This window comes from Apteryx mantelli, chromosome 1, assembly GCF_036417845.1.
Source record: "Apteryx mantelli isolate bAptMan1 chromosome 1, bAptMan1.hap1, whole genome shotgun sequence".
NCBI classification, from domain to species: domain Eukaryota; kingdom Metazoa; phylum Chordata; class Aves; order Apterygiformes; family Apterygidae; genus Apteryx; species Apteryx mantelli.
The window spans coordinates 132,194,901-132,216,294 of NC_089978.1; the positions used below are offsets into that span (position 1 = coordinate 132,194,901).

A 21,394-nucleotide genomic window follows, 5' to 3' on the forward strand; every position below is an offset into this window, starting at 1 on the left:
CTCTCACCTGCTCCTCTCACCCCCTCTCGCCTGACCCCCTCTCTCCCCCCTAGCCTGTGCCTCTCTCTCTCTCTCTCGCCTGCGCCTCTCTCTCTCTGTCTCTCGCCTGCGCCTCTCTCTCTCTCTCGCCTGTGCCTCTCTCTCTCTCACCTTTGCCTCTCTCTCTCTCTCGCCTGTGCCTCTCTCTCTCTCTGTCTCTCGCCTGCGCCTCTCTCTCTCTCTCCCCTGCGCCTCTCTCTCTTCCCCTGCGCCTCTCTCTCCCTCACCTGTGCCTCTCTCTCTCACCTGCGCCTCTCTCTCTCTCACCTGCACCTCTCTCTCTCTCACCTGCACCTCTCTCTCTCTCTCGCCTGCACCTCTCTCTCTCGCCTGCGCCTCTGTCTCTCTCTCGCCTGCGCCTCTCTCTCTCTCTCCTGTGCCTCTCTCTCTCTCTCCCCTGCGCCTCTCTCTCTCTCGCCCATGCCTCTCTCTCTCTCGCCCACGCCTCTCTCTCTCTCGCCTGCCCCTCTCTCTCTCTCTCTCCCCTGCGCCTCTCTCTCCCTCACCTGTGCCTCTCTCTCTCTCTCGCCTGCGCCTCTCTCTCTCTCTCCCCTGCGCCTCTCTGTCTCGCCTGCATCTCTCTCTCTCTCCCCTGCGCCTCTCTCTCTCACCTGCTCCTCTCTCTCTCTCCTGCGCCTCTCTCTCTCTCTCCCCTGCGCCTCTCTCTGTCTCTCGCCTGCGCCTCTCTCTCTCCCCTGCGCCTCTCTCTCCCTCACCTGTGCCTCTCTCTCTCTCTCTCTCCCCTGCGCCTCTCTCTCTCGCCTGCACCTCTCTCTCTCTCTCGCCTGCGCCTCTGTCTCTCTCCCTCGCCTGCCCGTCTCTGTCTTTCTTTCCCCAGTGCCTCTCTCTCTCGCATGCGCCTCTCTCTCTCTCTCTCTCGTCTGCGCCTCTCTCTCTCTCTCTCGCCTGCACCTCTCTTTCTCTCTCTCGCCTGCGCCTCTCTCTCTCTCTCTCTCCCCTGCGCCTCTCTCTCTCGCCTGCACCTCTCTCTCTCTCTCGCCTGCGCCTCTGTCTCTCTCCCTCGCCTGCCCGTCTCTGTCTTTCTTTCCCCAGTGCCTCTCTCTCTCGCATGCGCCTCTCTCTCTCTCTCTCGTCTGCGCCTCTCTCTCTCTCTCTCGCCTGCACCTCTCTTTCTCTCTCTCGCCTGTGCCTCTCTCTCTCTCGCCTGTGCCTCTTTCTCTCTCTCACCTGTGCCTCTCCCTCTCGCCTGCGCCTCTCTCTCTCTCTCTCTCGCCTGTGCCTCTCTCTCTCTCTCTCCCCTGCGCCTCTCTCTCTCGCCTGCATCTCTCTCTCTCTCACCTGCATCTCTCTCTCTCTCGCCTCTGCCCCTCTCTCTCTCTCTCCCCTGTGCCTCTCTCTCTCGCCTGCACCTCTCTCTCTCTCTCGCCTGCGCCTCTGTCTCTCTCCCTCGCCTGCCCGTCTGTCTTTCTTTCCCCAGTGCCTCTCTCTCTCACCTGCGCCTCTCTCTCTCTCGTCTGCGCCTCTCTCTCTCTCTCTCGCCTGCACCTCTCTTTCTCTCTCTCGCCTGTGCCTCTCTCTCTCTCGCCTGTGCCTCTCTCTCTCTCTCGCCTGTGCCTCTCGCTCTCGCCTGCGCCTCTCTCTCTCTCTGTCTCTCGCCTGTGCCTCTCTCTCTCTCTCGCCTGCGCCTCTCTCTCTCTCACCTGTGCCTCTCTCTCTCCCCTGCACCTCTCTCTCTCCCCTGCACCTCTCTCTCTCTCTCTCCCCTGCGCCTCTCTCTCTCGCCTGCATCTCTCTCTCTCACCTGCATCTCTCTCTCTCTCGCCTGTGCCCCTCTCTCTCTCTCTCGCCTGTGCCTCTCTCTCTCTCTCTCCCCTGTGCCTCTCTCTCTCTCTCCCCTGCGCCTCTCTCTCTCTTGCCTGCGCCTCTCTCTCTCTCTCACCTGCTCCTCTCACCCCCTCTCGCCTGACCCCCTCTCTCCCCCCTAGCCTGTGCCTCTCTCTCTCTCTCTCGCCTGCGCCTCTCTCTCTCTGTCTCTCGCCTGCGCCTCTCTCTCTCTCTCGCCTGTGCCTCTCTCTCTCTCACCTTTGCCTCTCTCTCTCTCTCGCCTGTGCCTCTCTCTCTCTCTGTCTCTCGCCTGCGCCTCTCTCTCTCTCTCCCCTGCGCCTCTCTCTCTTCCCCTGCGCCTCTCTCTCCCTCACCTGTGCCTCTCTCTCTCTCACCTGCGCCTCTCTCTCTCACCTGCACCTCTCCCTCTCTCACCTGCCCCTCTCTCTCTCTCTCCCCTGTGCCTCTCTCTCTCGCCTGCACCTCTCTCTCTCTCTCGCCTGCGCCTCTCTCTCTCTCTCTCGCCTGCGCCTCTCTCTCTCGCCTGCACCTCTCTCTCTCTCTCGCCTGTGCCTCTCTCTCTCTCTCTCCCCTGCGCCTCTCTCTCTCGCCTGCATCTCTCTCTCTCTCACCTGCATCTCTCTCTCTCTCGCCTGTGCCCCTCTCTCTCTCTCTCCCCTGTGCCTCTCTCTCTCGCCTGCACCTCTCTCTCTCTCTCGCCTGCGCCTCTCTCTCTCTCTCGCCTGCGCCTCTCTCGCTCTCTCGCCTGCGCCTCGCTCTCGCCTGCGCCTTGCTCTCTCGCCTGCACCTCTCTCTCGCCTGCACCTCTCTCTCTCTCGCCTGCGCCTCTCTCTCTCTCTCTCTCGCCTGCGCCTCTCTCTCTCTCGCCTGCGCCTCTCTCTCTCTCTCGCCTGCGCCTCTCTCTCTCTCTCGCCTGCGCCTCTCTCTCTCTCGCCTGTGCCTCTCTCTCTCTCTCTCGCCTGCGCCTCTCTCGCCTGCGCCTCTCTCTCTCTCGCCTGTGCCTCTCTCTCTCTGCCTGCGCCTCTCTCTCTCTCTCCCCTGCGCCTCTCTCTCGCCTGCGCCTCTCTCTCTCTGTCTCTCGCCTGTTCCTCTCTCTCTCGCCTGCTCCTCTCTCTCTCTCTCTCTCCCCTGCGCCTCTCTCACACCTGCGCCTCTCTCTCTCTCTCGCCTGCGCCTCTCTCTCTCCTGCGCCTCTCTCTCGCTCTCTCGCCTGCGCCTCTCTCGCTCTCTCGCCTGCGCCTCTCTCGCTCTCTCGCCTGCGCCTCTCTCGCTCTCTCGCCTGCGCCTCGCTCTCTCTCTCGCCTGCGCCTCGCTCTCTCTCTCGCCTGCGCCTCTCTCTCTCTCTCGCCTGCGCCTCTCTCTCTCTCTCTCTCTCTTGCCTGCTCCTCTCTCTCTCTGTCTCTCTCGCCTTTTTTTTTTTTTAAGTGCTATAAGTGCTAATCAAAACCATTATTGGAATCTTTCAGCAGGCTTTGGAGTAAATCCTTTAACTGTGATCACGAAGTACTGCTGCTTTGTTTTCTTTGAGCTTTGACTTTTGAGGCTGTCTTCATTTGCACGCTGTTTTTAGCATAGGAAACCTGCCAACAGTCACGCTAAGAAAAGAAGAGCAAGAGAACAGAAGGTCTCCTATAAAGAGTTTCACCTCTCTCTTTTCCACTTCAGTAGTTCTGTCTTAAGATGCCTGCCTTAATAGAGTTCTTCGTAAAAACAGCACAAAGAAACCAAAGATCCCACCTGGCAAAGCTACATTTACCACAATTTGTACCCTAAGGCCATTTTTACAAAAGATGTCACAAGTGAAGGGTTCCACAATGCCTTACTATAGCCAAAAGCAAGCGCAGAGACAAGGCGTAGATCCACAAAACAACACATATTTCACAATATCTAGTTTATTTAAGTAGATGCCCATGTATTCACAGACTCACCTCCTGTGTATTTGGATGGGAAGCGCACATATAAACACATCACAGCACGTGTTACTACGCTTCCAGCAGAAGACAAAAGACAGATCAGATTACCAGTATCTACTTCTCACATCTTTCTGAGAACTACCTCCGTTGACCGCCTGGAACAGTGACCACGTCTTCCTCATCCTCTTTTCCTCATTCTCTTTCACCATCTCTTCTGACAGGTTGGGATGAAGGCCCGCTTCTCCTGGATAAAAACCTAGCAACCATACTGACTGCAACCCTGTGCTGCTGCTTTTCTGCTCTTTCTGAATCGCACATCTAGAAAGAGATGTTTTCTATATGCAGTTAGTATGCCATGTGGAGATCAGACTGGGAATGGAAATTAGTGTTTACATTGGAGGGGTCCAAGGGCCAAATTCACTTCATATAATTTCACATTTAACAGAAGGGCTGAACTGGTGCCACCCAGATTAAAGACTATGAGGGACCATGCATGGAGAAACTGTGACATCCTGTGGCAAGACTGGGAAACAGCAGTCCAGTATAACGGCTAATGATTTTAAATGGATGACTTGAATTCTGGGCATTTCCTGACATCAAAACTTCAATAGTGCTTTTAATGGCACAACTCTGTTGCTTGTAACTTACCTTTGTTTTTTTTTTAAATAGACTAGAAAAAAGCACCCCTAAGCATCACATGCACACAGCACCACACACCATGCTGTCATTTGGCAAGTGATAACAAACTCATAGCAGAAGAGGACAGTCTACATAATAAGCTTAAGACCAGATGGATGACATGTTGCCAGGCATTTCACAGATGCTTGTGGACTGCTGGGGAATAGTCACATTCAAGAAAGCTGGTTTCATCCCAAGCTTTGGAGGGAAGAAGGAACTCAGACTAAACAGACTCATCATCTGTTCAACTTGACTTCTTTGCCTCCTCTCCCCCATCCTGATTTTCCACAGCTTTCACCACTTTTTCAGCTCATCTCAGTCTCCCATTTTCTTGTCCAGTCAATTCCAGTTCCTCCATACTGGCTCTTCACTCTGCCTCTCCTTCCCTCTCCTGCACACTGGTTCCCTACCATCCCACTCTCCTCCTCACCTACTCATTTTTCATTATTCAGCCAGCCTATTCTCACCTCTAAAACCACAATTTCTTGTCCAATCCATTTTCTCTCTGTCCAGCTACTATTCTGCTCTCAGCTAATGCCTAATCCTACTCTCCTTGTCTAAATTTTCTGCTTCTCTGTCTGATTTTACAGTTCAAACATCAGCAAATTATCACAATGTAAGAAGTCCATCAACAGAGCAGCAGTAATTCATCTTGCAGCAAATTACACTGCCTTATCTCAAGGTTAACATTAGGTAAAATGAATTTAACCCAGCCCCTTTCATGGGCAGCAAAATCAGTGCACTTTCCCACACATTTGCAACATGCTAAGCACTGGTGCAGAGTTAGTCCCTGCAATCAGCCAGTACAGAGTAACTCACAAAGCTGTAGACACTCATTTATCTGAACTCCTCATGTTCCCTCACAGCCAAATGGCTCTAAGAAACTATCTGATTGATAGAGAAGATCCCAACTCAGCTACACAGTCTTGCTCTGGAAAAGGTATTACTAGAAGAAAAAAAAATTCATGCTTAGGCCACCAGCCCTAAGGAGGAAGAGGTGATCCTATCAGTGAGGTTGTCTGGAAATTTTAGCTAAGAAACAAAAGAATCTTCTTTGATTGCTTACAACTTGGTCACTTTCAACTCATTTTCACCAGAGGGACAGGATGTGTCCTTGACATAGACACAGACCTGCCATATAAGCTTTGAGCCCCTTTTCCAAAGAGCCGTTCACAGACAAGATTGCCAGAGTTTACTGTCTGGCATCAAACATCTTCTCCCAGCCTTTCATTGTTTTGGGATCTTTTGTCTGGAAATGGCTGATCTGCATTAAAAAAAAAAAAAAGAAAGAAAGAAAGAAAGAAAAAAGAAAGAAGGAAAGGGAGAGGGACTGATACAGACTAAACATCACTGCTTTGCCATTCCAGTGTATCCCATAGCACATGACAGCTTTCCAGGGACCTCAGCCAGATTTCACCCTAGTTGCAGGTCTGCAAGAAAAGGAAGACTTTAAGCAAAGATACTCAAGATATTCAAAAAGATACTAATAATCAGCACAGCTTTGAATACTCTCAGACTGTTCACTTTCCACATCTGTAATTCATAGATAATTCTCAGAAATGTTAGTTAAAAATAAACCAGTATTTTCCCCACCTCTCCTGTAATCTAATCTAAGCAAGTTCCATGAACCTGAACCTTGAGCTTTTTATCTCAGCCACATATAACTGCCACCTCCTTTGAGCTGCCACTAGTGTTCAGGCAGCTATGCATTGATCTCAAAACTAATCTTTTACTTTCTGACAGGTTAGTTTTCAGCCACATCAGTCTCCTGACCCAGATCGCCACGCAGTCTTCCAGCTGCCAGCACCAAAAGGACAGAGGCAGTGGGGCAAGGCAGCTCACGGAGAATGAAGAGGAAGGTGGAGCCATCTCTTTTGGCAGTATCTTGCACTTAGATCAATTGAAAGTGGTTAAAGGTAACAGAGGAACTGTACCTTTTTGATCTTCCACAGAACACTCATCTATTAGGCCATGTCCCGGGATTTTGCACTCCTTTATCAAGTACTCCTGTAACTGTTCTATCATTCTTCTTCTGCCTGGTTTCCATTCAGTCCTCCCCTCATTAGAAAAACAGAAGTCCAGGCCACCTGTATTGAGTCTTCCCTGAAAATCTCAAAGGGGAAAAAATGTGAGAAGGCAGAGCTGACAGAGAATCCTTTTTTGGGAGCCAACCAACATATAGTTTATACACCTCATCACATTGAGGCATGTGTCCAGCATGGAAAATTTCAGCCTGGAAATATAAAGTTATAATTGAATGAGATACAAAAACAGAATTTGATCATAGGGAATGTCAGGTAACTCTATGAAAAAGTGGAATTCCCAAACAATAACGGCAATAAGGTATCACTTGGTTAAGTTCTTTATTAAAATGAGCGCCACTACAGCCACCACAGCTCTAAAGCGTATCTTTAGAGCATAGAACTGTTGTGAAAAGTAGTATCCAATAGAGGTCAGCCAGCAACAGAGCTGTGATGGCATTTCTTGTTTAAGACTATCATATCTGAGACTTCAGTTGACACATTTTGATCAACTACCCTGAGAAATACCTACTTGCTCCAAACAAGTGTCAGGCCTTTAATAAGAAATGTAAACCAGTATTCAAAGTTGAATTAAATATCTACATGTAAATTCTCTGAGTCAAAGAATTTGGAACCATAGTCCTAATGTTTCTCTCCTGCGATGAAGCACTGAGGGCCCAAAATTTTACTTCAGACATACCAAGCTTTAAATAATTCTTCAGAATAAAGTTTCATACACCAACTAACAAATTCAAGGGACCTACTTTAAGATCACAGGCAAAGGAGACAGCCCATTTGCAACTCTACTGCTTTTTTTGTCCTAATACAGTAGTCTCAGCAACATTGCTGCCATGTCACCTTACACTGACAAGAGCAGCCCTTCCCATTACACAGCAAGGCGAATTTTTCCAGGTTTGCTCCTCAGAGAAGATGACAGCCTGCTTTTTTAAAAACAGTGACATACCTTAGTAACAGTGTTATGTTTGCAATCCTTTGTGCAGGTCTCTTCAGATACTTTATAAATGCAAAAATGCCTGTAGCCTCTCTGTGAGGCAGACACCAAACCTAGTTGCACCATTTTACGGCAGCGGAAGTCTAAGTAGGAACCAGCAGAACCAGAAATAAGAACATCCAGCCTTTAGTCCAGCATTTCCCCCACACACACGTACCCAAGCGTAATCACCAAACCACTGCTTCTTAAGCATTGGGCCAGGCTCCAGGGGAATGGGAGAGCATAGTTAACAACAACTTGAGCAAAATCTGTTGAAAATCAAAAAAAAAAAGGGTCTAGCCCCCCTCACCCCTCTTCTCAGATGAGCAGGCCCTATCCTTCTTAAAACACGTACAAATCACCTATATGCCTGTTCCGTTACACAGCCCACTGCATGGGTTTTTCTTGTTTTTTGAGCCTCAGCCTTCAGGCAAGGGAGAGAAGGGCGACGCGCACGACCGCCCCACCGCCTCACAAGATGACGGAAAGCCGCCGAGGCGACACCGCAGCCTGGGGGAGGGGCGCCCCAAAGGCCCTTCGTGGGGGCGTGGCCTTCAGAGTCCCCGCCCCTCTGTCCCTCCCCGCGGCGCGGGCCGGCCCGTCGCCATGGGAACGGTAAAGCGGCGCGGCGGCGCCGGGCGGTGCCATGAGCCGCGCGGTGCCCGGGGCGATGCAGGCTCCGCTCCTCGGGGGCGCCGGCAGCCGCGGCCAAATGGCTCCCGGCCGGATCTTCGACTGCCTCTACGGTACCAGGCCCGGACGGGAGGGGCTGAGTCCTCCGCACCCCCCTCCCCCATGGGCCCCCGGTGGGGGGAGGCCGCGTATTTCGGCGCGGCTGCGCTCGCCCGTTGAGGGGAGCTCGTTGCCGAGGGTGGGGCTGGGTGCTGTCGGAGGGGCCGCAGGAGGGGGCAGATCCGGAGGTAAAGCGTTAAGGTTGGCGGCAGTAACGAAGTGTCAGCGGTGAGGCGAGGCTTGGGGCGGTTAAACATCTGCAAGCGGGAGGAAAGCCAGCGCTAGCTCTTTATCCCTGAGGGTAGCATCCACTTCCACTGGTTACCGTTGCACTGTGCCTCCTTTTTCTCTCTTTCTTTTCTTCTCCGTTTTCTTTTTAATTTGGCACCGATTTCAAAGAAAGCAGGTTTTCTTCTCACATGTGCGTGTCTCCCAGAGCAGCATCATTTCAGCTCTGAGGCTCATTTGCGTGACAGTAGAGTTTCTTTAATATGGAGACATGTAATTCATTTTTTCCCCTTCCTGGTTTGGTTTATACTCTCTCATGGAAAGACTTTCAAAAGAGGGAAGTGAGGCCTGACTGATGTTCCATGCCAGTTTCTCCAATATGTAACTAATTACATTTCTTCACTTATATTTCAGACCCTCTGTACTCATTATCAAGTGAGAAGGACCATTCAAAAGCAAATGTCTGTGCTCAACTTGTCTGGGATAAAGTGGTAGGTGTCAGCCAAAGACAGCTCACACATGCTCCTTACATTTCTGTGTATGCATGCATGCATGCACTTGGCTTAGAAACTTTGTTACAATCTCATCTCTAAGCTGCTCTCTTAAAACAGCACAAATATAAAGCAAGGGAAGCAGTTATACGTAATACAAGACTTAACACAGTGAGCAGTAGTGATTACTGGCCTAGGATGACTCTGTAGCAGCAGCCTAGAAATGACCAGTTTCATGCCCATTTGCGGTTCCCTAAGTTGTCTATCACTGTCTTTAATAAAATATCTCTGGATACTGTTAAAAATAGCTGTTGTATGTTACTAAGATAAAATAGAAGACCTGGACGATTGTTGGGCTGTTGTTCAAGTAGAACTGTTAAAATGTATTTTATGCAGTGCCCCCTCACTTGCTTTACACTGCAGCTCAAGGTAGCATACTAAAACAGTTGGAATGAACAAAGTGCTAACAGCCAAGCAGCCTGTAGCAGATTGCAAACCCATCCTAACTCTTCAGACCAGGTTAGCACAGCTTAGCTTCCTAGCTAAGCCCTTAGCTGGTTGGCCCATACATAGCTTCCTACTGCTTTGACCCCACTGCTCAGTATCTGTCCTAGCTAGTTTTAAACTAGCTAGGACATGTCTGTGAGAGTTGCAGTCACACCTTTTGACTGCAGTGATTGATGTCTGGATGGGATGCATTTAGGTAAAATGCCAAAGAAAAGCAGACCTGGTACAACTGCACAGTGAACTGGATTTTAAACAAAGAGTCTTCCTGAAACTATGCACTTGATCGAGCCTGCAAGGCAGGTGTTCTGAACTCTGAAAATCCATTCCTGTACAGCAGGGAGAAATTTCTCAAGCAGCTTTCCAACAACAGAATCAAGAAACATTTCTTCAAAGGATGTTTCTGGATTTCTCTTACTCAGTTATCCCGGACTCTTTTGTATATAAGTATATATTATATATATGAAAGAAATGTGTGGTTGTCTGTCTGTACAGACACATACACACAGAGCTGGTAACTTGCCTGTCATCACAGAGATCCTTGCAACATGTCTGTGTAACAGTTCAGGCCAGAAAAAGTAGACCTACTGTCTCTAAGTTTGTGTATGTCATAGGTGTAATGTTGCAGGCAGGTATGATGACAGACTCTCACTTACATAAAAAATGTTTTAAATATGTGAATCAGCAAGTGTATAATGTACAATACAAAAGAGCCTGACATTGAATTCTTGGTCTATAGGATTATGAGGGTGGATAGGGGTTAGAATAACTTTTAGTTGACAAGTTTTTCCAAACTCTTGAAAGTTGAATCCCCTTTCCAGAGAAATAAAACAAGAATGTGGTCTCATCTACAGCAAGCAGTTACTCATGATAGGTTGTACAGATCTTCATAATATGACACTTTCTTACACTCTGATGAGATAGTGTGCTTGAAATGTCACTGTTACCCTATGTCCATCTGAGCTGATGAGTTCCACCGAAATGAAAGGAGCAATTCACAATTCAATTCTGATTTCAGACTTTTCAGGAACTCAAGCCAATCTAGCTACATCATTTACAGTTGAGTTACAGTTCTGAAGATTTATTGGCAACCATAAATTTAGAGGTTTAAGGCATATCTGCCGAGGGAAATTAGTGCTCAGATAGAAGGGTGTGGATTTTTAATGTGATAGCTTTGTATGCTAACTCCCATGGAAACACTTTTAGCACTTGCTAGAATTGCTGTAGCATAAAATAGCATATTTTACTCTGTAAGTGGAATATGTTACTTCACTTTTAGAGTGCACAAAATGAGAGGGAGTTTACATAGGATAGCATGCTGGAAATTCACATCTTAGATTACTGCGCACTAACTTCCTCCTGTAACAAAGTGTTAGGCCTTTCGATTTTAAGTAAAAGTTTAGACTCTGGAAAACAGCCAGAAGATATATCTGTGCATCTGCTGCTAGTCTGGTATGCTCCACATCTTGAGAAGTACCATCTAACTAGCTGATATCATTTGTGTATGCCGCCTTCTTTCCCTATCCTGAATGTGCAGTCCTATAATTCACAGTAAGCTGTTCTATATAGTGATCATATGCATACACTTGTTAGCACCAGCTGAAATTCTGATCTTTTTAACGCCATTTGAAATCACTAAATCAGTGCCTCTTTTCTTTTGTGTCCACATGAACATTAGGTAAAGGTACCAATTTTCAGAAGCATGTTTAGTAGTCTCATCCATTTCCCTGGCTACAATCTGTGCTTGGAAGGCAAAGATCCAGTGCCTCCATTTATTGACCGAAGATGGAGAGGGAGGGCTCAGCAGCGCCTGGAAGCTCTTCAGCTGCTTGCTGTGTAAGTGTTCTATGGTTGGATAATTTAAAACAAACATACAAACAAAACCAACAAAAACCCATACACACTGAAGTGGAGATGACTGCAATTTGCTCCTACTTATATTTCCCTTGAAATTAAGAGATTGCAGCTGTTGTGGAGTACAGTTGCCCATCTGTTTCTTAGAAGGTGGATGTTACACATTCCTTAATCCCTGTGCTATCTGCTCTGCATCAGTTGCCAGAAAAGTGGACAGAGTTATTTCAATCTCTCATAGATAAGTTTTAAAGACTTTAGTTGACCCATGTGTGTTACTTCAGTGGTAGCTGCTTCCTTTCAGTGCCCTGAAGCTGCAGCTGGTTAGATTGCTGTTGCTGTTCATTCAAGTGTGCGTGGGGCCTGAACTAGGGCACCACATTTTTAGTCCATGGACTTCTTAGTTAAACTTTCTCCTGGCACCACAATTAGTGTTTCTGATTCAGCAAGTATTTAAGCACCTATTTACATGTTTTGCTGCACCATGGGTTTTTGAAGTTCCCCTATAGCTGTATTGAAGACTGCAGGCATCGGCCTTACTAGTTGTTGTCAGAGTTTTTTTCTGCATTAACAAGCTAACTTTAGACCCTGGTCTTTTCTTATGATGTATTGCCCTGGGATTGGGATTGCTGGTAACTGAGTTGTACCATGTGCTTGACAGTAATCAAAGATGTTGAAGAGTGATACAGAGGATTTCTCACCTATTCTTGTTGAGTTTCTAAAGCATATTCTTATCATTTCTACAATCAAAAAGTTTTGGAAGGTTTTTTTCTTCTACTTTTCAGCACTTCAGATTGCCCCCACCACATGAAAACCTGAGTGGCTTGTTATATTGTGCCTATAGCTCTGTAACAGGAACTCATTTGACATCTGAGCTGCTTAAAAATACATTAACATTTCAACATGTATTTGCAAAATATCTTGCAATTAACAAAAAATGAGAAATACTTCTCCTCTATTTCAACCTGCGCTGTTTAACAATGTTGCCAATATAGAAGATAATATTCTGCAGCTGTCTTCTTAGTAGTTGTGTTGCTTCTGCAAGGTTACCAGGAATAAATGCTCATTTGTATCAGCAAAGTCAGCAGATATAACTCAAGGACGTGCAAGAGACAGGATCTGTGGAATAAAAAGGGGCTATTTCACTGGGTTCCCATTGTGCTTATACCTATACCATAACAGGATGATGCTAATAAAGTTAGATCATAAGAGTAAGTGCCCACCTGTGCTTAATGAAACACAAATCCATCTGGATGGAGCAATGCTCTGATATGCAAAGAGTCAGCTAGTGGAACTAGCCATCGGCTCGATTAACTCATCTGAATTACAAACACGACTTTACAATAATAGGTTGGTTAGAGCTGAGCAAGTATCTCAGGTTACAGTGGTGCATCTTGAACCCTTCTCCTCTCTTTTGTTACACGATATGAGTGAAAGTGCTGGGAAGAGATGACTTTAAACTTACCTTGGCAGGAAACTGTATGTCACAGGAGGTTAATGAAGCATCTTGCTGTACAGTATTTTCTGTAGTGGATAGTCATACTGTGGCTCCCTGAGGTCCACAGCACAGCTCACAGGGCCATGCAGTGAGGTCTTTGAAGACAACTGATCTCAGTGTGCTATTCTCTGTTTTGATCCCAGCTGTAAAGCAACATTATGCATTGTTAACTATATCTCTGTAAATATGCCTCTGTGTTTAAAATTAGGCAGCAGCAACCAACTTATTACACAGAATCCCATACATTTAAGGTCAGGATTCTTATAAGTTGCCAAAAGCAGTCTTGTGAAAAACATGATGTACAGGATTTGCCATATGTGCAGCTTAAGGGAATGACTTACCTTATGCCCTGACATGGGATTTTTTTTTCTTTTTTTAAGAACTTCTGTCTCTTGTCTTTAACTACCTTACAGACTGATAAGATTAAGACTGGAGTATAAAGTAGCTGTGAAAACAAATAGCAATCCTGATGCATAGCTTTCAATGAACTCAGTTCTACCCATTTTCTCACTGAATGCCTTAGTAGGCTTCATGGTCTTCCAAATCTTTAAAATAAAGAAAACCCTCCAGGATGTTGTAGTGAAAAAGCCTTTAAAATAAAGAAAACCCTCCTGGATGTTGTAGTGAAAAATTTAAATTACTTTAAATTCAAGGTGGGAAAAAATGAAGAAAAACTCTTGGAAAAGATGTGCTTGTTCCAGCATAATTTTTAAAGCATTCACATGGTCAGCCTAAATTTTTTTGCTCTACTGGAGAATTCAAATTGAAGTTGCTGGTTCTAAAATTTTCCACATTTGCTCAAAATCCCTTTAGCTATTTTTGAAAGGTAGCAAGTGGTAGTCTTCCCCGTGGTCACTACTCTCCTTCCCATGTATTTTCTGTTGTGGAAAGTTTTTCACACTCTTGTGAAAATGAACTTAATCCTCCCTACTCACAATAAAAGCAGTTGACTTTACAAGGTCCAGCATTTACAAGTGGTTCTTTTCATGACAAGCTCATAAAAAGTTTTATTAAAGACAGCAGATGACCAATTTTGCCCATGTACAGTGTGGAATATCCATAAAGTATAAAACTGTCTTGCTATATATAAAAGTATGAAAAAATGGAAAATACAGTTGTAGAGCTGCTTGTATACATATGGGAATTGTGGAATTTGTAATATGTATGTTTTGATTGTGCAAGTAGAGAGAGAAAAAACAAATAATAAAGCATAAGGAAAAAAAGTCAGAACTGCTCTGAACTTACTTCTTAAATAATAGTAAGGAATTCTGTGTTTTGGCTTTTAGAGCTCAAACTTCTCTTCAGATACCTCAAATTGTGTATGAAGATCCTGAAGTTCATGGAAGGAATCGCTACAAATACTTTGGACGGTAAGGAATGAACTGATTTGACACAGTTTAGAATCTTGCTTTTGCGCAGTTTAAAGAGCACCTAAATAAATGCCAACTCCCCCTTTTTTTTTTTTCCAGTTCCTCAATCGCTGGTATAGAAAATCTTAGTAGTAAGCAAATCTTATATCACAAGGTCTTTTTACATTTACAGTATCTCAGAATTTTCAGGTAATGATTTACTGAATAATAAAAAGTAGCGGAGTTGTAGATCCTCCTACGCAAAGGCAGATGCTCACCAAAGCCATTGTAGTTCTCCAGACTCCTGAAAATGTGCCTTCCTAAGATGTAACCTCTAACTCTTGGTTTCTGCCATGGACAGAATGCAAAGCGAATCCTAGATTAACCTTTCATCAATGTCCTCTACTGCAGAACTGCTCCTCCCAGAATTCACTGCAGTTCAGCACTGGACTCAAGACCCGAACCAACAGCTAAGATACAAACATTCTCAACTTAGTCACATGTAGTTTGAGTTACACTCACTAGTAGAGTCAGCAGACACAACTTTATTTAAGAGCAGGTGCATTATGCTGTTGTTCAACATGTCCACTTCTAAATCTAAAAAAAATAAATTTTGCAAATTTTAATAAAATTGAATTAGTGTTCTTTATGGCAATTTTAACAAAAGAATGACAAAGATTATTTTATCTTCTTCTGCAATTTGAAATTCATCTTTAAAGTCCCTCAGAAACTAAGGAAAATTGATAGTGAATTGCAATGTGCAGACTATAATAATTCCTAAGAAGGAATTATTAATATGAATACTTTGTCTTTGAGCCCATATCATTTTCAAGGTACTTCAGAAATTACTACAGAGAAGGAAAGAATCAAATTAGGTAAGTCCAAAATGGCTTACCTTATAAGCTGAATGTAAGAATTCATTTCAGGATTTCAAGAAGTTATAAAAAAAACTCTCCTAAATCTCAAGCCAAAAAAAAAAAAAAAAGTCAACTAATTAGTGAAACCCATGCATATATAAAATTCTGTGAGCATGCTCAAAACTAACCTCTTTTAATTATTGCCTTGTTTTTCAATTCCAATTTTAAGTAGAACAGGATTTTAGCAACTGCTTTGTTGTGAGTGTCAGGCACTCAAGACATTTCTCTGTCTCCTACAAGCAGCATGGAATTCCACTTCCAAACACATTAAATTATTGGTCTCTGACTGTAGCCTCTTCTGCAGCATTAGCTGTTAAACTCAGGCCAATAAACTCATCAAGCAGTAATTCTGAAAGAGTGAGACAATATAGTCTTGAGAAGTTTCCCATCTTTAATTTATGTAGTAATTTATTAAGTCTTTAAAATAAAGAGTACACATGCAGGACTGAATGCTGCACTAGAGCAGGCACAACTATATAACTCTAATAGGGTCCATCCCTTTTGATGGCAGCTTGCTGTTAGGTTGGCTTCATTGTAACATTGAATTGCACCCTTTGGAGGAGGACATGAGAAACACTGGACTAGGTCATTTGCAAAAGGTCTCATGCACACCTTTTGTGTGAAGTGACCCCTCCCCCCCCACTGCTCCTTAGCTATGAAAGAATTATTTCGTATACAGACACAATACTACACATGCAGGTACAGAACCTCAGTTGTGGTAAATCAGCATAACTCCACTGAAGTTAGTGGACTGCAGTTTTCCTGAACCATAACAGTATTTTATGCTCATGGCTGTTGTCTTACATCTGTGTTCTCTCTTTTCAGACCTCTCATCCCTTTTAATAAGCCATTTCCACTAAACGTTGCTTATGCAATGCCGAAGTAAGTAGTGAGTTCTGGAGCAACACTGTTGTAATGGGTCACATCTAGCCAAAAAATGATTGGTTAGCTGTTTAGTTAGTGAGCAATATTTTTCATAATGAACCAATGGGAAGAACTTTTTAAGAGATAAGGAGGACTTTGTTAACCATTGTGAATCCCTGAGGAAACGAGGGACTGCCTGGTTCAGAGTTTGCTTGCAGTAAAGTAGTGCCTTGTGGGTAAGGACGGATCAGTGTATGCCTCAAGAATGTTACAGTTATGAGGCTTGAAAGAGACTGCCAAGTGTCTCTCAATCCTAGAAGAGATACTGATACAAAGAAGATTCTCCAATACAGCAATACTGTTGGAAATTCTTCTGATATTTTATTACAATCTCTACAATAGTTGCAATACTGTTCAATGGTAGAGAGCATCCATGAAGTAGTCTAATGTGGTTTTCAGTGGGGATCAAGTTTTGAGGGGACATAAGCAGATTCAGTTTCCAGTAGAGTCAATGGAAACTGTATGTGCTTACACAAGAATGGAACTTTGTTCTGGAGATGTGGGAAAGAAAAACATGAAAGTTAAACTAAAGCAGTCCTACTTCATCTTACATTCAGTCATTAGTTGCTTTTCCTGCCTCAATATTAAAAGCAATGCTTTAGAATGTATACATAGGGAAGATTTGCATGTAACAATTTAAGAGAGTTGAGACCAGAAGAGTTCTGGATTGCTTACCTAGGGAGGGAGGGAGTCAAAGGGCTCGGTGTGGCCTCAGTCTGCTTTTACTAAAGATAATGGAGTTAACATCAATGGGAGCAATGTTAAAGTAAAAGAAAACACATTTGAATATCCTACCTTTGACTTAGTGTTTTTTTTGTTGTTTTTTTTTTTAACGAATGTGACAAATGTTCTTCCATCTTGCATCTGTTTTTTAGGACAGAGCCCAATGTTTATTCAGCTAACAGAAATGGCAGGGTCTTTGGTCCCCAGTTACAAACTCTGAGTACACAGACAGATTACAGGGATGGTGAAGCCCAGACTGACCCCTATTCCCCTGAATATGTAGTTCTCTCTGGCTCAGTCCCTGAACTTCTGACACTTGCTACTCTCACTTGGGGTGAGTTATGATATCAAGATACATTATTATAATAATGGTAATGCTACCTTCTTTAGCAGGAAGTTCTCTTTTTTTCAGTGTCAGGTTTCAAGTCTATTGCCAGCTTTGACAATCCTCTGTTTTCTTATTTTGGGGTACATTATTTTTCTATTCTTAAACTAGATATTTGCCCACTTAATAGCACTATTCTGGGGCCTTTCATAAGGAGTTTTGAGATCTTTCAATATAAAAAGGTCATATGTTTTACCAATACCAACTAGTAGAGGTTTTCCATTTACCTACTGTTCTTCAGCTATTCTGAGTCAGACATTAATAAGGAAATAGTAAGAATACTGCTGTCCCAGAACACACCTGTGATCCTCCTGTCCCAGTGTCCTGCCTTCAATAGTGATGGATACTGGACATGCCAAAGAAAGTGCTGATTCTCAGAATGTGTCTACTTGGAAAAGTTTTTTGTCCCTTCCATCCTGCAATAGAAGAATGAACAGCCAGTGTTAATGTCAACTAAACAATAGCAACTGCAGGTCCTACCATCACTCATATTTTAAAATTTTACTGGCCTTGGAAGTATTTACTTTTGTCTATTGTCAATTCTGCTTGTGTTTAACATATGGGCTTATGCCCATCCAACCCTCTAGTACCTTTTGCCCTGGTGGTAGATATTGGCTGGATTTATCATTCTTCTAAAGAGCTGCTGTTTCTTGTCCCTGTAAGGTCGGGGGCTACCAGCCAGACTAGCTGAGGTGGAGATGATTGAACGTGCCCGGGAAAAACGAGCCTGGGAAGCAACTCTTCCACCCCTGGACAATGCCTCACAAATCGCAAAGAGGAGGAAAATGATGGACGATATGGAGAAGAAGGAGTGGGCCTTTAGAGAACAGGAAATAGAAAAGTAGGAGTCCAGTTATACACCTTACTCCTTTTAATTATCAGCTGAATAGAGAAGAAACAAGAAGGTTTGGGGGCTGGCTGGAGGGTACAAGCCTTTTATTTTTATGAAAATTTTTTAAATGGAAATCCACTGATTTTGGGAAGGGATATTTTTGTTGAATTTATTATAAGAGACACAATACTTTTCACTAGTGATAAGCTCACTTCTAAAAATGAAAGATTAAATGTGATATGCAGCATGAACCATTTGTAAAGTATTCAGCTGGGATGTAGGATCTGATGATGACAGCATTGTACAGAACACTGGAGAGTACTGTAGTTCATGCCTGACCTTTCCTTCCCTTGAAGGTTGCAGGAGGTTCAACTGGAAGTCTTAAAGAAGCTGCTGTGGAGGAGAGAGGAGAAGCAGAATGAGCTGGATGTCAATCACTTGGATGCCCACTGGCAAAATCATCAGAAGGCTAAAGAAGAGAAAGTAAAAAAAATTCAGCACAACTGTGCACTGAGTAAGTTGGAGAACCAGGAAGGCAGAAGTATGAGTCTTAGGTTTCAGACAAGCCATTTCTGTTTCCACAAGGCTGCAACTTTGATTCAAGATGAAACAGCTAGCATCCACAGTATAGCTATGCATAACCAGCATTTGTTCTGATCAAACAGGTCAGGTTTTACAACAAAAGCCTTTGTGTATTTCCTAAGATGAGGCTTTTTTAGAATTACTTGTTTGAAGAACCTTCTCACATTTGTGTTTGCTTTTCAGTGATCAGAAAACTGATAGCTAAGAGGAAGAATGTGGGAGGGAAGCTGGAGAGGCGAGATATCATCAAAGACTATGCTGACTTTGCATCACAAACATATGCTCCTTTGTCTAGAATTGGTTGTTTCCCAGACAACCGTTCTGAACGCTACCTGGTAAAAAACTACTATCTTAACACCTTTGCAGGTAAAGCATTTTGAAAGACTTAATTTGTATGAGATAGTTATGTTAACAAAACTCTGAATTTCTCTCTCTACCACTCCATTACATACTCTGTGTTTCTTAGGATTGTGTCAACTGGAAGCATCTCTCCCAGATTCTGTCACCCAGGTCCAGATTAAAGCTCCAAAACCTAAATGCACTACCACTAAGACTGGATTTATTAAAAGATCAGCAAGGCTAGAGGCAGAGTTGGCACAAGTTCACCAGGTATGGAGCTGCAGCCAGCAGCACATCAGTTCCTCTTAGCTTTGAACTGCTCAGAAATGCTATTGAGAAAACATACATGTGAACTTTCTTCCAGTTTTCTATGCTAAATTCATATTTTCTATATGACAACTTCAAGCAGAGAATGTATCAGACATTCAAAGTGTTGTAGGCATGACTAGTACTGCTCTGGAGCTCAGTCTGTCAGTATTCTCTCTCCCTAACATCTGCGTTCTGCTCCAGCCCTATGGAAAACAAGGATAGCTGCTTGTCTCCCTATGAATCAGATGCTTGGATTGTAACATACTATATCAGTTAGAAATTCTCTCCTTCCCTTTGCTCACTGTCTCTTCTCCCTTCCTTATGTAATGCATGTGTGACAAGCTGAATGGCTACACTGTCAAATTACTAATAATTAAATAAACCAAATCTGGATCCATTCTAAAAATGAATGAATAAATTCTAAAAATTCTGTACATTTTTAAAATGTACATTCTAAGAACATATTGTAAAAATACTTACAGCAAAGCATGATTAAAATGACAACACTCATCAAAATGGATCAGAATAGTGGATGCACATCATTGTTGTTCTCTAACAGCAGCATCTGATTTGCAAACAGGATAATGATTTTTGTGTACCTTAATTTATCACAACTGTTCATACAGATGAAGTGTCCATACATGCAGTTAACCACTGAAAAAAGTAGTGCCATCTACAATCACAGTATTTGTAAATTACATGTACTTTTAAGCATGCTACTTGTGATGCTGTTGATGGTTGCCTTTTTTAAAATCAGGCCTATTGTTGCTGGCTGAAGTATCGCTAAAAATATTTCATTTGTAAAGCTTGGCAGCTTTCACTTATGCTTTCTTTAGTGAAGAAATATTTCATAATTGGAAATTATGTGTATAGCTTTCTTGTTTTAGTGTAATTTAATAATACTCTCTCTATTCACACACTAACTTTCTACTAATTAATTTTAAATTGAAATCTTGTCCTGAAAGAACAATCATATCATCTCAAATTTAAATTCCACTGGATTCTGTAAAAGGTGAAGTGTTGCATCTGATTGTTATTCAGAAGGAAAATTTTCAAAGAAAAAACTTCAGTGCTACAGGAAGTGTTCAAGAACTATTGACATTAGTTCACTACAGACTTGGAGAAGAAGACACAGCACTATTGAAGGGCTTTGAGTTTTGGTGTTTTTTGTATAAAATCAAAGTAGTGACCGTACATAATCATGATCAGAACACTTGTGGCAGTTCTCATATAGGCAGCAGAACGTTAGCCTGAGCTTTCAGGGCTGAATTACCATTACAACAATTGCATTCTGCCTGTTCAAAATACTTGCCATGGTTTGCAAGACTACAGTAGAGCGTCTAAACTGTAGCCACTGATAAGAAGTAGGCCCTAGTGCTGATTGCTCACATAATAATGTTTCCTCCAAGAGAAACTGATAGCCAAAGGGGAGATGGAATGCAGAACAAAAGCAGACAATACTGCGTATTTTCTTCTATAATAGATCACCAGAGCTACACTGATTTATACCGACAAAGGGCCTCATATAATTAAGCCTCCTTTACCCTCCACATAAAGTCAAAATGTGTATTCTTTTGAAATCACAAAACATTTCCTTTGCAGGGATTATTGATAAATCTGTTATGCCAAGTTTAATTGCTATTTTTAGATACGGAGATGTAGGATCATCAGTCCAGATAAGCTGAAAGTTGCGACACTTGTAAAGACCCAGATTGCCTCAGCTACAGTAAGGCTTTAATAAACCTTCTGTTCAGAGCAACAAGAGAAAAAAAATCAGTTTTATCCTAACAATAGAAGAGAATCCTAGAAATAAAGCAGAACCCTAGAAAATTCAGAGCGTACACTGATCTAGCTCTGGAATGAGTTTCTTTCATTTCCTGCTGTTAATCTGAGGTAGCTGGAGGTGGCAAAGAGAAGAGAAATGCTAGATTTGGGCTTCAGAAGTAATTACTTTTAATCAAGGAAATTTCCAAGGCTTGCTTTTCTGGCCAAACAAGTGGCAAGATGGATTGGTCCTCCTCATTATGTTCCTCTTGTTTTGCCATACCGCAGGTTTTCCTAAGGTTAGGACTGCAAAGAGAGACAAGAGAATGTGCAGGGAACTACAGAAAGCATCATTGTCCTATTAAGAATAAAATCATCTTCCTCTATACTTGAAACTAATCCCCAAAGAAGTGATTTTAGAAGCAGGCTTTTTGAGGAGTATCGTGAAACCTTTTGCAAGAATATTATGTATACCCAGTGTTCTTCAAATAATTCTCTAAAACAGGAGAACATGAGAG

General features: G+C 43.6%; 1 protein-coding gene across 1 annotated transcript in view; it reads left to right on the forward strand.

The window, feature by feature from the left end:
- Positions 1–11,105: 11,105 nt before the first annotated feature.
- Positions 11,106–21,394, forward strand: part of CFAP91 (cilia and flagella associated protein 91) — a 30,655-nt gene continuing 20,366 nt past the window's right edge. Inside the window, exons 1-8 of the mRNA XM_013958063.2 lie at positions 11,106–11,239; positions 14,039–14,122; positions 15,844–15,900; positions 16,818–16,999; positions 17,714–17,891; positions 18,239–18,396; positions 18,648–18,830; positions 18,931–19,073. Of these exons, the coding sequence (XP_013813517.2) occupies positions 11,106–11,239; positions 14,039–14,122; positions 15,844–15,900; positions 16,818–16,999; positions 17,714–17,891; positions 18,239–18,396; positions 18,648–18,830; positions 18,931–19,073 (1,119 nt within the window). The remainder of the gene's footprint in view (positions 11,240–14,038; positions 14,123–15,843; positions 15,901–16,817; positions 17,000–17,713; positions 17,892–18,238; positions 18,397–18,647; positions 18,831–18,930; positions 19,074–21,394) is intronic.